Source organism: Schistocerca gregaria, chromosome 6 (genome assembly GCF_023897955.1).
Source record: "Schistocerca gregaria isolate iqSchGreg1 chromosome 6, iqSchGreg1.2, whole genome shotgun sequence".
Lineage (NCBI taxonomy): Eukaryota > Metazoa > Arthropoda > Insecta > Orthoptera > Acrididae > Schistocerca > Schistocerca gregaria.
This window is the reverse complement of record NC_064925.1, coordinates 478897977-478914029: the sequence shown is the minus strand read 5'-3', so window position 1 is coordinate 478914029 and position 16053 is coordinate 478897977. Positions and strand designations below refer to the sequence as shown.

The window sequence follows — 16053 nt, the reverse complement described above, 5'->3', positions numbered from 1 at the left end:
GATACTTAAATTAACTTTTAACTGAAGGAAAAATTGTCTAATATGTTTTCTCTTCTTTCTTTATGGCATTTCAAAAATCTGTGAAGATTTTTTCTTTATTTTGTTATAATTGCACAAGAACAATTCAAGGAAACTGTCATTACCCAAAAGAGACAATGTCACATTCACAGGTGTTCAGAGTTAACGACTCACTTCTGCTACGTTAAAAATACTGAAAGAGTGAAGGAGCGCAACAAATTACCCAATACTTGAACAATAATTTTATACTGAATCTTGACCTATATTTCTCTGAGAATGTGAACACACCTGAAATTTAGCTTAGTCTGCATGCAGATTGGATATTTCTAAAATATAGAACACAACTCTTTTTATCAACTGACCCAAAGACTGAGGATACAGAGCATAACTCTCAACTTGTGTGCCAACATCAAACCATGAACTGCATAAGATGGAACTGAGCTGAAATACTGCCAAAATCTTGGAAACTATAACAACAAACTGTTACATACACTGGCCTTTTACACACAAATGGGAGTTCTCATATGCAAATGTTCATATTCCCGTAAAAGTCCAATACATAATTCTGGGAATTATAAACCAAATTACAAACCAAAAAGATTAGAAATAATTTCAATATGAAGTACTGGAAATATTCAAAGAGAAACTACAAACGAGATGATTTGAAGGTTTTTAAATACTTCCAAGACTGGTATTATCAGAGATGTTACTTACATTAAAATAAAACAGCTAGCACTACTGTTGAAATTATGTTATTACAAAGTAATTTATATGGTTCATATAGAAAGAGCAATGGCAATGCAACACCATAAACTGCTGCAAATATTTGAAACAGGCAGTTGTACATCCATGGTTCAAGAGAGCATTTTCCATTATACAATGAAGTTATTACAATGGCACACACTGTTTGCTCCATGTATGCCACTGAGTTATGTTTCGAAAATAGTGTACAAATAAAATGAAGGGCATTACAAACTCAGCTACAGATTGTGTAACAAAAACTTTCAAAATCAAGAATAAGTATTTTCTCATGATGTCTGCACAAATCAGACAGAACACAGGTGCAGAGTCAGAAAGTCATGCTATTTCAAAGTGCCAAGTTCAAGACAAAAGTAATACCTGATTTCATGTTTAAGAAACAAGACACTTGTCTGGAAGTTCTGAAACTGAGTTTACTACACTTACAATTATAAAACCTTCATTAAAAATATCAAACAATGGAAAATCCAGGATGTAATGTAACAAGATTATGAGAAGGGAAGTCGCTACTCACCATATAGCGGAGATGGTAAGTCATAGATAGGCACAACAAAAAGACTGTCACAATTATAGCTTTCGGCCGTTAAGGCCTCCGTCAACAGACAGACATACCCCCCCCCCCCCCCTGCCACACACAAACGCACGCACGCACGCACGCGCACACACACACACACACACACACACACACACACACACACACACACACACACACACACACACACAGCTCACATCCACAACTGCAGTCTCAGACAACTGTTGCCTGAGAGAGAGAGAGAGAGAGAGAGAGAGAGAGAGAGAGAGAGAGAGAGAGAGAGAGAGAGAGAGAGAGAGAGAGAGAGAGAGAGTGAGAGTGTGTCTTTTTGTTGTGCCTATCTGTGACTCAGTATCTCCACTATATGGTGAGTAGCAACTTTCCTTCTCATAATATAATTAAAAATAGCTTAACACTATGCCGTCCGGCGACACCACAGTGGAGTCGTGGATGAAATAGCAGTCAACGGCCGGCTACACCACAGTGGTGTTGTGTGCATAATATTGATCAGTGGGCAGAGATACCACAGTGGTGTCATGAGCACAGTATCACACAGCGACTAGTGACAGCACTTCAGTATCTTTTGCATTCTGTTGATGTTTTGTTTAGGTAACAATAAGTTACACAAGTCAACAAGTTTTTGTTTTTATAAGTACTTGTGCCCTTTCATCATGGCAGACGAAAGAGACAATATGATTATTTACGATGAATGTGAGGACGTCTTGCCTGACATTCCGGACGACTTGACCAATTGGGAAGAAGACATTGGATATCAAAAAAATGAAAGTGAAGCAGAATCGTTGGAAGATAGTGAAATACGTCCAAGAAGAATTCGGCAAATGCTACAGTTGCCAACTGATTCGGATAAATCAGACGAAGAAGACAGTGCACAGTGGTCAGACTTTTGATTTACCGAGGACCAATAATAAATCTGAAGGATCTCCAGGTCCCAAAGAAACACAGAGCGTCGAGGGTATCGCAGAACTATATATTGGGAATGATCTATTTGAATATATTAGCAACAAAACTAACAAGTATTGCAGTCAAAATTGCAAGAGAAGGAAACTGATCAAAAAATGCCAAATTTGTCAACGTTACGGGACTCAAACTTAGAAAATGGTTTGGGCTTCGTATCAATGATTATCGGTCAACAAATCCGTTGATAGAGAAATTGATATTTCACAAAACGATGTCCCACAACCAATTCAGACAAATATTATCATTTTTACATTTTTCCAACAACAATAAACTGGATGATGCCGACCGGCTTTTCAAAGTGCAATTCATAATTGAATATTTTTCCAAAAACTTAATTAAATGAATATTTTGAAACAAACAAATTTTGTATTTATTTATGCATGTGTATCTTCGAAATTTCATGAAAGTAGGGGAACAGGGTTGAGAACTCATGAGCACTAACGATGAGAACAGTAAAACTTAACAATTTATAATCTCCCAATAATGGCAAGAATTTCCAGTGACAAGCCAAGTAATCCGAATTAGTGCTGCCGGCACCAAGTGAATCAATTTTTATGAGACGTGTGGACAGCAAAGTGTTAATACTCCCCTTGTTAATAAACTACAAAAACTGAATCATTTACAAATGTAGGACGTTCTCTTGAGACTCAATCTTAATTTTCAATACACCTAAAAATCTTATCTGAGCTTAATGAAAGAACCAACCTTCCAGAAGAGAGAGAGCGAGAGAGACTTTTATTCATCAAAATGAGTACCTTATGTCCACTAACTTGGGGCACGTGCTTTACACCAGCAGCAAATCTCAGAAAATCAGAGCCTTACATATCACGCCCAGCCTAATGCCTCGTACAGTGGAGTTCAGCACTGGGTCTTATTGGGCTGCTACACGGATGTCACATATCTGATGTAGGATGCAACTCCTTCACTGGGTGTCCCACAAGCACCTCCTATACCATACAATAAAGACTCAATCACAAGAGGTATCCGCCTTCCTTTGATCTAGTCATCTAATAGGCAGCAGATATTTCTTCTTTAACTCAATAACAGATATCTTGGATGTCAAATTATTCATGTAAGAGGGATGCACCAGAACTGGCATGAAATTGTCTGGGTTGGAACATGTTATTCTGTCATTTCTCACACTTATCCCCACACCAGCCTGCGCATTAAACCACATCTCATAATTCAAAGACAGCTACATTGCTATGAATCTTTATTACCATATATAGTGAAATGGTAATTTAAGGTTGAACAGTAAGGTTTTTTTTATTATTATTGCAGCAACTTTAGCTACAGTGTTCATGAACACATAATAATTATGGAGTTAGACTTGGAGTCACAGAGCTTGCTTTCAAAGTTCGTTGCAAATTTGAGATCACACCTTGCAAATTTATTTTACTGTATCAGAAGGATAAACTTTAGAAAATTGAGAACACTATCCGCAAGGTACAAGTTTGTTTGTGGTTAATGCTGACATATGACTATAAAAGACAAGTATATTAAGAATGATCTTTGAGAATGTAATTAGTGTATATATATTTACTAACAGAGCTGCTGTGTGGCACACTGTTTGATCATGATCAGTGCATTGTATTCAGGTACAAATAAACATGATATGTATGAAATTAGATTTTTTTGTGGCTTGTCTATACAATTCACCACAGTGTTGCATAAACTTTCAAGTAAAGACACACAAAACAAGCTGTATGTGCTGTTTTCCCATGAAAACAGAAAAAGAAATAATGAAACAATGAAAGAGGCTATTGAAGCACTTGACGCAACTGGGCATTTCAATCCCTTTTTCACCGAGCAAGGTGGTACAGTGGTTAGCACACTGGACTCGCATTCAGGGGGATGGTGGTTCAATCCTGCGTCTGGCCGTCCTGCTTTAGGTTTTCTGTGATTTCCCTAAATCACTCCAGGCAAATGACAGAATGGTTCCTTTGAAAGGGCACGGCCAACTTCCTTCCCCGTCCTTCCCTAATCCAATGAGACCAATGACCTCGCTGTTTGGTCTATGGCCCTAAACAACCCAAGCCAACTCCCTTTTTCTATGCCTCCACATACACAAACTCCATTGTAATTGTTGTTTCATAATCTTCTTCAGTAGTATCTTCAGACTTGCTATAGTTGCAAGACTCTGCGTCCTCTTAATGTCATAATCAAAAGCAAGTGTCTAGTATTGTGATACCAGATGTAATCTCCTACTTATTACATCAAATGGATGATGTTAACCAATGAAATAATCAAGATTAAGCTAAATTCCTCAACAGCGTATAAATCTCACCCCTCTAGTTAGGCAGAGTGCCAAAATTACAGGAGCTCATTGGTATCATTTAATAGTTCTGAAACTCAGATTTGTATTGGATAACAACACACACATTTCTGAAGTTCACTCTAAATGAGATAAGGAAAGGCAAGTTTGGAAATCAATACATAACAACAGAGGATCACATAGAAATGATCATGGAAATGGTGGTAAGAGATGCAAATATGAATTCAAAGCTGAAGCATCCAACTTAAATTTAATGACATCATTTGAGCGTGAACGTGCTGGGAGAGAAATCAACTGGATGTCGATAAAACAGTGTGATCTGAATTCTGTCAATGTCAAGGACTTTAGCTGTTCATTTCTCCTCTACAGATTATATTACAATAGATGAGCTTTTCTTTTCAATTGATCCATAGTGAGGAGATCCTCTAGAATGTAGAATGTGTCAGAAGAACAAGAACACAAAATAAATATTTACAATGAAAAACAAATACGCTAATGTACCTTCCACAAATCACAAGTGGAATGATCATCAAGAATATGAAATGAGTGAAGAAAAAAAAAATTTAACTCATTTTCATTGACGAAGTGATAACCACTGAATACAACGAACATTTTACAACACTTATTTACATTGACTGCATTATTGCATTGAATTTGTACATAAGTCAGATTGTATACACACACACACACACACACACACACACACACACACACTTCTAAGAAATTCATCAATGGAGTAGCAGGAGTTGGTCAACAATAAACCATCATGCTCCTCTTAAACTGAACTTTATTGATAGTTGAACTTTTTATGGCTGCTGGCAAATTATTGAAAATATGTGTTCCTGAGTAATAGACACCCTTTTGGACCAAAGTGACTTTAAATCTTTCTGAAGATCATTCTTATTTCTAGTATCGATTCCATAAAATGAGCTGCTCTTTTGAAAAATTTCATTAAGGGATATATATTGGGAAGTAGTAGTTGATATCTCAAGGTACCTTAACAGCCTCTGCAGGATGTTATTGAGTTCACACCACAAATAATTCTTATTACAAATTTTTGTACCCAGAAAACATTACCTTGGCTTGATGAGTTAACCCAAAGAATAACCTCATATGACATTATGGATTGAAAGTAAGCATTATATGTCAGCTTTTTCATTTCTATATCCCCTATGTCTGAACACAGTCGGATTGCAAACAGAATTGTTTAGGTGTTTCAGCAGTTCTGTGGAGTCCTCCTCCCAGATGAATTTATTATCAAGTTGCAATTTCAAGAATTTAACACTGTCCACTTCTTCTATCTGTTTGTCATCATATTTTAGGCACATACTGGTGGGAAACCTCTTACAAGTTCTGAACTACACTGCACATAATAGTGTCGTCTGCGCCCCCCCCCCCCCCCCCCACATGCCAATTTCAGTGACAAAGAATTAAATGAAACAAGTTTACTGTTACCAGTCACTGTTTTCTCAAAAATAGTCTTGATTGATTGACAGGGCAGATTAACTTTAAATGCGAACATTTTGGTTAGGCATTACCCTGACTGTTATTGACATTGAACGAAACAACAACTTTACTGTTACCAGTCACTCTTAAAAACAAATGTTCCAGTGGTTATGATGAAATCAGCACTACCATAATGAACTTTTGCTCCTGAGAACTTTGTGACATACTGAGTAACTTACGTAATGAATCCCTCCACAGTGGTACTTTTACAGATAGGCTTCAATATGCTACTGTCAAACCATTACACAAAAAAAGGGGCCAAATCATCCATGACTGGTAACAGTAACCTTGTAGTTTCATTTAATGTCAATAACAGTCATGGTAAAGCCTAACCTAAATGTTTGCAATTAAAAAGGCAAAGTATTACCTAGGAACCAAGTATTAATGTCCATGAAAATTTCATTAACCAATATTTTTAAGACTACACTAGATTACTGCAATGTTTGTATCAACTGCAAACAAAACAAACTTGGCTTCTGGTAATGTTACTGATTGAATGTCATTTATATACACAAGAAAAAGCAGCAGCCTTCAGATGGGACCTTGTGGGACACCACATGTAATCAGCCCCCAATTTGATGATGCCTGATAGCCTAATTCATGTGTGTTTCCTAATGACACCCTTTGTTTTCTGCCAGAGGTACAGGAATTGAATCATTTTGCAGCACTTCCTGTTACACAATAATATTCTAATTTGCTTAAAAGGATACTGTGATTTACACAGTCAAATGCCTTTAACAGATCACAAACTATACTAGTAACCTGTATTTTAGTGTTAATAAGTACATTTTCACTGAATGCGTAGAAAGCATTCTAAATATTAAAGCCCTTTAGAAATCTGAACTGAGACTTGGACAACATATTATTTGTTGTCAGATGGTTAAGAAGCTAACTGTATAATACTTTTTCAAAATTTTTGAGACTGCTGGACAGAAACTGGACACTATTCCTGTATCTCCTTTCTTAAACAAAGGCTTAACTTCACCATATTTCAATCATTCAGAAAATTTTCCAGTGATAAACAACTGGTTACACAGACAGCTTAATATGTTACTAAACTCAGAAGCACATTTTGTTGATACTTTACCACAACCATTAGAATATTCTGACTTTAAAATTTTTTATGACGGACATTACTTCTGCTTGGGTAGTAAGGTTCATATTTATGTTAGTGAAGTTACGCGTACTTCTGGTCCGAGGTATTCCTTTAGTAGCATATAATGAAACTGACAACCCCATCTTTTCAATAAAAGTTATGAAATGTTTGTTAAAAAGTTTTGCAACATTGCACACATCTGTTACCAATGTGTTGTTTACTCTTAATGCTATTTGCCATTCTTCATGTGTGGTTTCACCAATTTCCTCCTGCACTATATCCCATCTTGTCTTTATTTTGTTACCTAGTGAATGTATACAATTCACCCAGGATAAATGAAGAATATAACTGTTTCTCTAATACAGTCATAGGTCACATTGAAAACTCTGCCCTAAGAAATCAATCAAAGAAAACAGATTAAATGTTTCAAAACATTGGATTACAAATGGAATAAAAGTATCTTGTAAAACAAAAAGAAGACTGTACTTAATGTCAAGGGAAAATGATGGCTACAGAGCTAAATCACATTACAAATTATATTGTAAAATCTAATAACAGGATAAAAACTACATGGAACATACTAAAAAGTGAAACAGGAAAAACTAATCAGGCAAATGAGGAAATTATGTTAAATGTAAGTAATGAGTTGATTAGAGATACCTCCAAAATTGCAGACACTTTCAACAACTTTTTCCTTTCAGTAGCAGACAACGTAAGCTTGCACAGTTCCTCAGAAGACAGCTTCAAAAATTTAAAAAATGGATTTCCGCAGAAGTTTGAAAAAATTCACCTATATCCTACCTCACCGAAAGAGATTTCTAATATTATTAGTTCTCTTAAAAACAAATGTTCCAGTGGCTATGATGAAATCAGAGCTACCATAATTAAATGTTGTTCCTCAGAACTTTGTGACATACTGAGTTACTTATGTAATGAATCCCTCCACAGTGGTACTTTTACAGATAGGCTTAAATATGCTATTGTCAAACCATTACACAAAAAAGGAGACAAATCATTAGTGGAAAACTTCCATCCCATTTCATTATTGGCAATATTTTCGGAAGTATTTGAAAGGCTTATGTACAATAGACTTTATAAACAATTAGTACAGAAAAATATTCTCATTCACAATCAGTTTGGATTTCAGAAAGGATTATCAAATGATCAAGCTATATTCACTTTAACAGATGATATATTAGAATTAGAAATCAAAAGTTATTACCACTTGGAATATTCTGTGATCTGGCTAAAGCTTTCGATTGTGTTAAGCATGATATCCTTATACAAAAGTTAAAATATTATGGGCTAACAGGAGTAGCTGGCTCATGGTTCTCATCCTATCTTTTTAACAGGAACAGAGTGTGTGTGTATCAGGCTTAACACATAAAAATAGTCATTCAAAATATGAAACCATGAGACAAGGGGTGCTCCAGGGCTCTATTTTAGGTCCTTGTTGTTCCTATTATATATTAATATGCGATGTCACAAAACGCAAATTTTGTCTTATTTGCAGATGATACAAGTATTGGTATAAAAAAACAGTATCCACGATCTCACCGAGCAATCAGCTGTTGTTGTTGTTGTTGTTGTGGTCTTCAGTCCAGAGACTGGTTTGATGCGTAATATTTGTAAGTATCAATGGGTGGTTTACAGTAAATGGATTGTCACTTAATTTTGACAAGACCTAGTACATACAGTTTAGAACCTCACAAAGAATACCTGACCCTATAAGTATAATGTATTCAAACAACGAAATTACAGCTGTAGACAGTGTCAAATTTTTAGGGCTACAAACTGACCACAACCTGGATTGGAAAACTCACACTCTAGACTTAATGAAATGCCTTAGTTCATTTGCAGTATGCATGACAGCAGAAATAGGTGATTTAGAAATGAAGAAGTTAGTTTATTTGACCTACTACCATTAACGAATGAGTTATGGAATCATCTTTTGGGGTAACTCCTCACACAAAGAGAACATTTTCAAAATTCAGAAACGAGTCAATAGAATTATACCTGGTGTCAGTCCTAGATTATCATGCAGAGACCTCTTTAAGAAACTTGGTATTCTAACTACTACTGCTCAGTACATATACTCACTGCTATCCTTTGTCATTTCCAACATGTCTCTTTTTACACAAAATAGTGCAAAACATGATTATAATACCAGAACCAAAAACAATTTGTGTAAGGCCTATAAAAGCTTAACATCAGTACAAAAAAAGGAGTCAAATACATGGGTACTCATATATTCAATAACTTACCAGAGCATGTCAAAGGTCTTGTAAGTGATAAAGACTGGTTTCAGAGTGAATTAAAAAACTTCCTGTTGGCCAACTCTTCTATTCCATCGATGAATATCTTCACAAGGATTATAGCTCATAACTCTGTCTGCATTAGAATTGTACTATATCCATGTATCTGATTTATATATATATATATATATATATATATATATATATATATATATATATATATATATATATATAACCTTTGACTCTTTCCACCTCCCAGGGACTCCTCTCCAAGGGATCCATGGAAAATGATAAATGTAATGTTATCTTTTTCTTCTAATGCATTTGCTTTGATGTTCATATTACTATCTTGAATACTATGCAGTATGTCTTGTACTGTGCTGTAGCATCAACTTCAGAACCTTTTCTGACTTACTGATACAGTTTTCATTTTGTTTTACATTATACCTTTATTCCTTGAGTAATCCATGATTTCTTTGCAGACTCTGGTCTGAAACTGTGTTCAAATAAGATAACTACTTTAAGATAAGTACTTTAGTAATAAAGTGTTGCACTTTTTATTCATGCTGTTAGCGCTGTGTCTTTGAGGCAAGTCCTACAATAGTCAATTTTTGGCTTACTGACCAGCCTCTTGATTTCATATTTAATACATTTTATATCCTGTTTGGCACCAATATACAGCAGTATCTCACTAAATTGCAACAAGTTATTCAGCAGAAATGTTCACACATCAAAATAAGAAAAAAAGTGAGAAAAATCAATGGTAATATGTGTAAGATACGCCACACTGTCCACATCTGGCTGTTAAAAGTTTTCAACTTATTGATGCATTGGAAAATAAATTATCAAGAAAAAGATACAGAAAAAAAGCATTGTCAGTTCTTGCTAACAAGCATTTCACAGCACATTTTTGAAGCATAGGTGAATGAATATTCAAATTCAGGCTTGTTGTTTAGTTGTTAATATGAACTTCAGTCCAAAGACTGGTTTGATGTAGCTCTAACACACTCAGCGCCAATACTAAATTGGCGATCCCTTAATGTCCCAAAATATGTCCTATCACTCAATCCCTTCTTGAACTTATCAGCAGAAAATCTATGTATTTACACTGATCATGTGGCAAAACCAGAAACAGCATGTTACATCCATGGTAGTATAAATACCTTCATATATGAATTGGTGGCTTATTATCAGGTGTAGTATTTTCAAACAGAGCATTTTGGTTAATTTGAAATCAATGGAAGTTAAATAGCGGCTGGCTTTCTAGAAAGAGCCTAATGAAGAATACACTGCTCATTTGGCTACTGGCCTTTAAGATACAAATATTACAGACATTTTTTCACTACATAACCAAATTTCTAAAATTATCTCCCACATTAGAATATTCATCCAATGATAGTTCGCATCCCTAGCACATAGTAACTTTACCGACTACCACACAAGAGGGCCCGGGTTTGATTCCCGGCAGGAGAGTGGGTGTTGTGTGTCCATCATCATTCTCTTCATCACTGACACGCAAGTTGCCAAAGTGGCGTCAACTAAAAAGACTTGCACTACAGTGGCCGAACCCCTGGACAATAAATGCCATCGATCATTTCGTTTCTCATCCAATGACGTGTAATGTTTGAAATCAGAGTTTGTGTGTATAACACATCATCACTCTTTCAAACAAAATCAGGTGAATTCATTCAACTGTCCCACTCAGAGCCTGAACCTGAACTCCAACGTTGAGAAAACGTACACAAATTAATCTTTAATAATCTGTTTAAATGCAAACATTTTAGGTTAATCTGTTTATTGTAGGTCTACATTTCAACCACAGTGTAGCTATCACCAGTGCTAAAACATATGAACACATCACAGTATGACACAGGGAAGAATCAAAACATATTCTAGTTGTATAAGCTTTGTACAAAAATGGACGATAAAGTACCATACTGGGAAGATGCAAGTCAAACCGTCTTTATCGCTTGTCTATATGATTAGCCCCTACTACACTATCCATGGATTTGATAGAAGCAAAATGAACAGATGCCATGTTGATTTGTGTGTTTGTAAAGCTAAAGTTCCATAACCAATGACTTCCATATTTACACTTTTGCACAACAAAAATATGTATATTAATTTACTCACTGCATTAAAGATCTTTCCAAAATGCAGTTTTCAAAATAATTTGTTGGGCAAAAGGGTCAGGAAATGTGATATCTGTGGATAAACTGTTACTGCCTGACATCACATCTAGGATATCCGTTCTTTCCAAGGGAATGAATGGTCATTTTAAGGTGATACGTAAGTCCCTGACTTATGCAAAAGGTTAAGATCCAATTTAAATATCAAATAATTATCAGTTACCCAAATATAAATTAACTAACTATTAGTAACTGTTTCATTGAGACTTAACCTTCAAATGGGAACAAGGAAACGCCAAAATGTCAAGTTGATACATTATCACTGACACAAAATAAACATGGAGAGGAAACCTACCTAGCATACCTAAGGCCATAAACCCCTGGTCTAGTTGAAATTCATTGGTGATATCTTCCTGAGCTGGACCCAGGTCTAAGACACACTATCCTCAATTGTCTGCAGCCTCTACATCCTCTATCACATCAGCTTTATCTAGTCCTCCTCAGCCTAGTGTGCCATATTCCTGACACTGACATTATTCACCTCTCTGAAAGTTCCATAAAATCTCTAGGAACATCAAGTCCACCAATGATCAACAGTACCTCCGTTCTGGTACCTAACATATCTTCCAAACTAAAAATTTTCTCCCATACAATCCAGAAGTCTGACTACTCACAGGCAGCACATGTGCAGTGATGAGCGATCCCTCGCCCAAAATACTGAAGGTCTTCACAGACAGGCACTACCTACCAAATCTACTTTCCAAACAGATCTCCTGTGCCTTATGCACCTAATCTTCTAATGACAACCCACAAACAAGCTGCAAAGGAGCACTTCTCCCTTACTCAATTCTGCCCCAAAATGGCAAAGCTACATACTATTATGAGAAATGAGAAAAATCCCAGAGTGGTATTTTGTCGCACACACAGTCTACAAAACATCTTGATCCATTCTTATGCCACATCATTATCATATGAGTGATATCCCTGTAGAAGACACTTGTGGAACATGCACTCACCCAACATATCCTAATCCAGTCCCACAATAAGTGGCAAGGCAACCTGTGAAAGCAGCAGCATATGGCAGCCATACTACAACTTTTGCACAACCCTTTATGTGGGCACGACCAACAACCAAATGTGCATCTGAACAAATGCTTGCAACCAAACAGTGGCCAAAGAAAGAGTTAACCAACCAGAGGTATATGCTGTTAGGCACAAGAGGCTCAACTGCAATGACTGCTTCACAATCCATTCCAGCTGCATCTCCTCCTACTCCTCCACCTACTCCATGCTAATAACAGCTTCTCTGAATTGAGCAGATGAAAGTTGTCCTTATAACACACCCTTTAAACCTCAAATCCTCCTGGCCTCAATCTCCACTAGCTCCTACCACTTTTACCACATTCCCCAAGCCCAAACTCACCCCATCAAGCTACACTCACTCTGTTATATTTTTCAGGCTCTCTCTCTCTCTCTCTCTCTCTCTCTCTCTCTCTCTCTCTCTCTCTCTCTCTCTCTCCCTCCCCCTCTCTTACTCTGTTTTATCTCTGAAACCACTTCCAACCTTTAGTGCATAATACACACAATGACCCATACCTGCTCCAGAACAAGCTCACCAGTACCACTGTCCTATCCTATTCCCTTTCTGTCTTTCCTTACCAACTCTCAACCACATCCCCCCCCCCCCCCCCCCCATGCATCTCCTTTCTTCTTTTGCTGATTTCATCTGATATATTATCACTTACCTACTCAAGATGAAATGCGAGGACAATGTGGTAAGTTGGACCAACATAGGTATGTTTGTGTGTGTGTTTTCTTTTAAGTTAGATCTGAAGAGAGATACTGTATTCATTATCTTTTCCTTATATTTATCTTCACAAACAACTGTTTATTTTGACAGGTCCCTTTAAAATTTTCTTAACGAAATTATGGTGAAACAAGACAATATTTTTTTTTTACGGCTAATGCACTAGAAAACAAAGAAAGTCACACATGTCAACTTATAAGTTGTTACAGGATGCTTAGAAAGATATGCCTTATGTATTTTAATTTCAGGAGTTTGCATTTTTTGTCTTTTCTTTTTTTTTCTTTTTATATCTGACCAGTAAAACACATTGGGCACATTTTGGCCATAACTGCATCCACTACTATAGACAAATGACATATGTCTAACTGCAATACATAGGCAAAAAAAAAAAAAATTAAAAATTATCACTCATCTGATTATCAGCTGTGCACATACCTCCATCTTGCTCATCATCAATGCAGAAAACAGGGGCAACATTACGATAGCGCTTGCCCAACTTATCATTACTGCTCACATGTCTGTCGACAGAATTACTCCCTGTTGGGTTTACAATATACTCAAAAAGCTTCCCCTTCATTTCTGCGGATTTGGTCTTCATGGCAGCACTAGAAAACAAAGAAAGTCACACATGTCAATTTGTTATTTTCTTGGTACACTGGATTTAAGTTACATGATATATTACAGGCCTACAGTGAAAACAGAAAGCCCATTTTTGAACAGGATAATAAAAGAAACTTTTGTGACACAGATATAATGTAAAGCACAAAAGTAAGGGAGATAAGTGATGGGTGGAGAAGTTGAGTGCGGAAACATGATGGCACGTAGGTGAAATTTCTAGTGACAGAGTATTCGATCTGAAACTAATCATGCATCAGTTCCAAATATTTATCTTAACCATAGGTGGTCAAAATTTAAGTCTGAAACTACTTTGTAACACCCAAACACTCTGACAGGTTTTTACTCACCAAATAGCAGAGATGCTGATTCGCAGTTAGGCACAACAAAAAGATTCTCACAATTAAAGCTTTCGGCCATTAAGGCCTTCCTCAACAAAAGACACACACACACACACACACACACACACACACACACACACACACAAACTGCAGTCTCACCCTAGATTTTCCATTGTTTGACAGTTTTTGTTGGTTTTAGCAACAAACGGCTTAACAATGAACGCGACAGGGCTGCAAAATTTATAAAATATACTGTGAGTTCCATGGCATTATCTGCAGAGCAAAATTTCACTGCTTTTGGTCTATAATTAGGACAGATAGAAGAGAAATAGATAGAAGAGAAATTTGATGCTAACAAAAGTGTTTTAGTGGCAGATATATAAGGATGGCACGCGGCGGTCACCCTCCGCCCCCCCCCCCTTCCCCTCTTGTGGGGACCCTCCACATTGCCACCCGTGCCGCCCCTGCCAGTCAGCCCGCACACTACACACTATTCGTTTGTCAGTCGACTCGATGGAATCGAGTTATCGAGTAGTAGTTGTACTTTCCTATGTAGCATGCGCGTCCGCATCATCATATTTTATGTTTCTGTCTGGCAGAGAGATAGCTAAGACATACTTATGAGAAAAGTAGCAGCCATTCTATTGACCTCGACACGTATTCTGTCTGGCATTTGTTCGGAAAAAGTTGTGAATATTCTACTGTTTTGTGATTAATAAGAGACTAATGGGGGAGATTCTTCAACACAAGCAAAAGGGCATAAATGCCCTTAATGATTGTGATTCTGTTATGCAAGTGTTGTCTGTTTGTACTAGATCTGACTATCCTACTTTGCCCATGCTGTACAAAATATCTGCTTGTCTCCCTGCACCTATTGCTACAGTTGAAAGAAGTTTTTCAACACTGAAGCATCCAAAGACATGGCTGAGGTCAACATTGGAGGAGGATCGACTTAATAGCTTAGCTCTGTTGAACACTCAGCCTGACATTGATTGTCCTATCAACAATGTAATTAACCAATTTTCCAGGAAGAATAGGCGCATAGAATTCATCATTTAAGGAAGAGAACCACAATTGTAGTTTCTTAATATCATAAGATGGCATTGTCTTGTATACATGTGTAATCAGTTTAAATAAAACCTTGATAAAATTTGCATGTGACTTGATTATTTTTTATTACAGTAAAAGTAAGGGTAGCTCAAGATATCTTTCGAGCTCCCTCCTTGAAGTTTTTCTGTATCTGCCACTGGTTAGCAAGGGAACAATACACTATCCATGAAAATTGGAAAATAGCGAAGACAATATGAAATTTCAAGGAAATATAAATGACATATCCAAGAATAGTGGGGCAACAATTACTAAAAGACTACATTTTAGCATCTATCACATGCTATATTATGTAATAGTGTAAAATTGGTAACTGAAGCAAAATTAAGTAAAGATAACTGTGAGGTACTGCATTAATTTGTAGGCACACATGGTGGTTGTTGTTACAGATGATGATGATGAGTTTAAAGGGACTAAACAACTTGGTTGCCAGTCTCTTGCTGCATAGGAAATTCTTGTAAAATGATGTGGAAGAAGAAAAAGAGAATTGACAGTTACAGTGTTTGTGACCTTGACATTATGGTTGAAAATTTGCATGACAGTAGCTAAGAATGACTGTTAAAAGTGAGATAAAATACAGGAAGCTGAAAACTATAGCCAGTCACTGAAGGAGACTCTAAGAAGGGTCGTTATAG

The 16053-nt window shown here is 36.6% G+C and overlaps 1 protein-coding gene across 2 annotated transcripts in view; it reads right to left on the bottom strand.

Annotated features, from left to right (window-relative positions):
- LOC126278670 (TBC1 domain family member 23) overlaps positions 1 to 16053 on the bottom strand; it is a 224873-nt gene that overhangs the window by 50195 nt on the left and 158625 nt on the right. For both annotated transcript variants that reach the window (XM_049978909.1, XM_049978908.1), the window contains exon 10: positions 13791 to 13960. In XM_049978909.1, coding sequence (XP_049834866.1) covers positions 13791 to 13960 — 170 coding nt within the window. The remainder of the gene's footprint in view (positions 1 to 13790; positions 13961 to 16053) is intronic.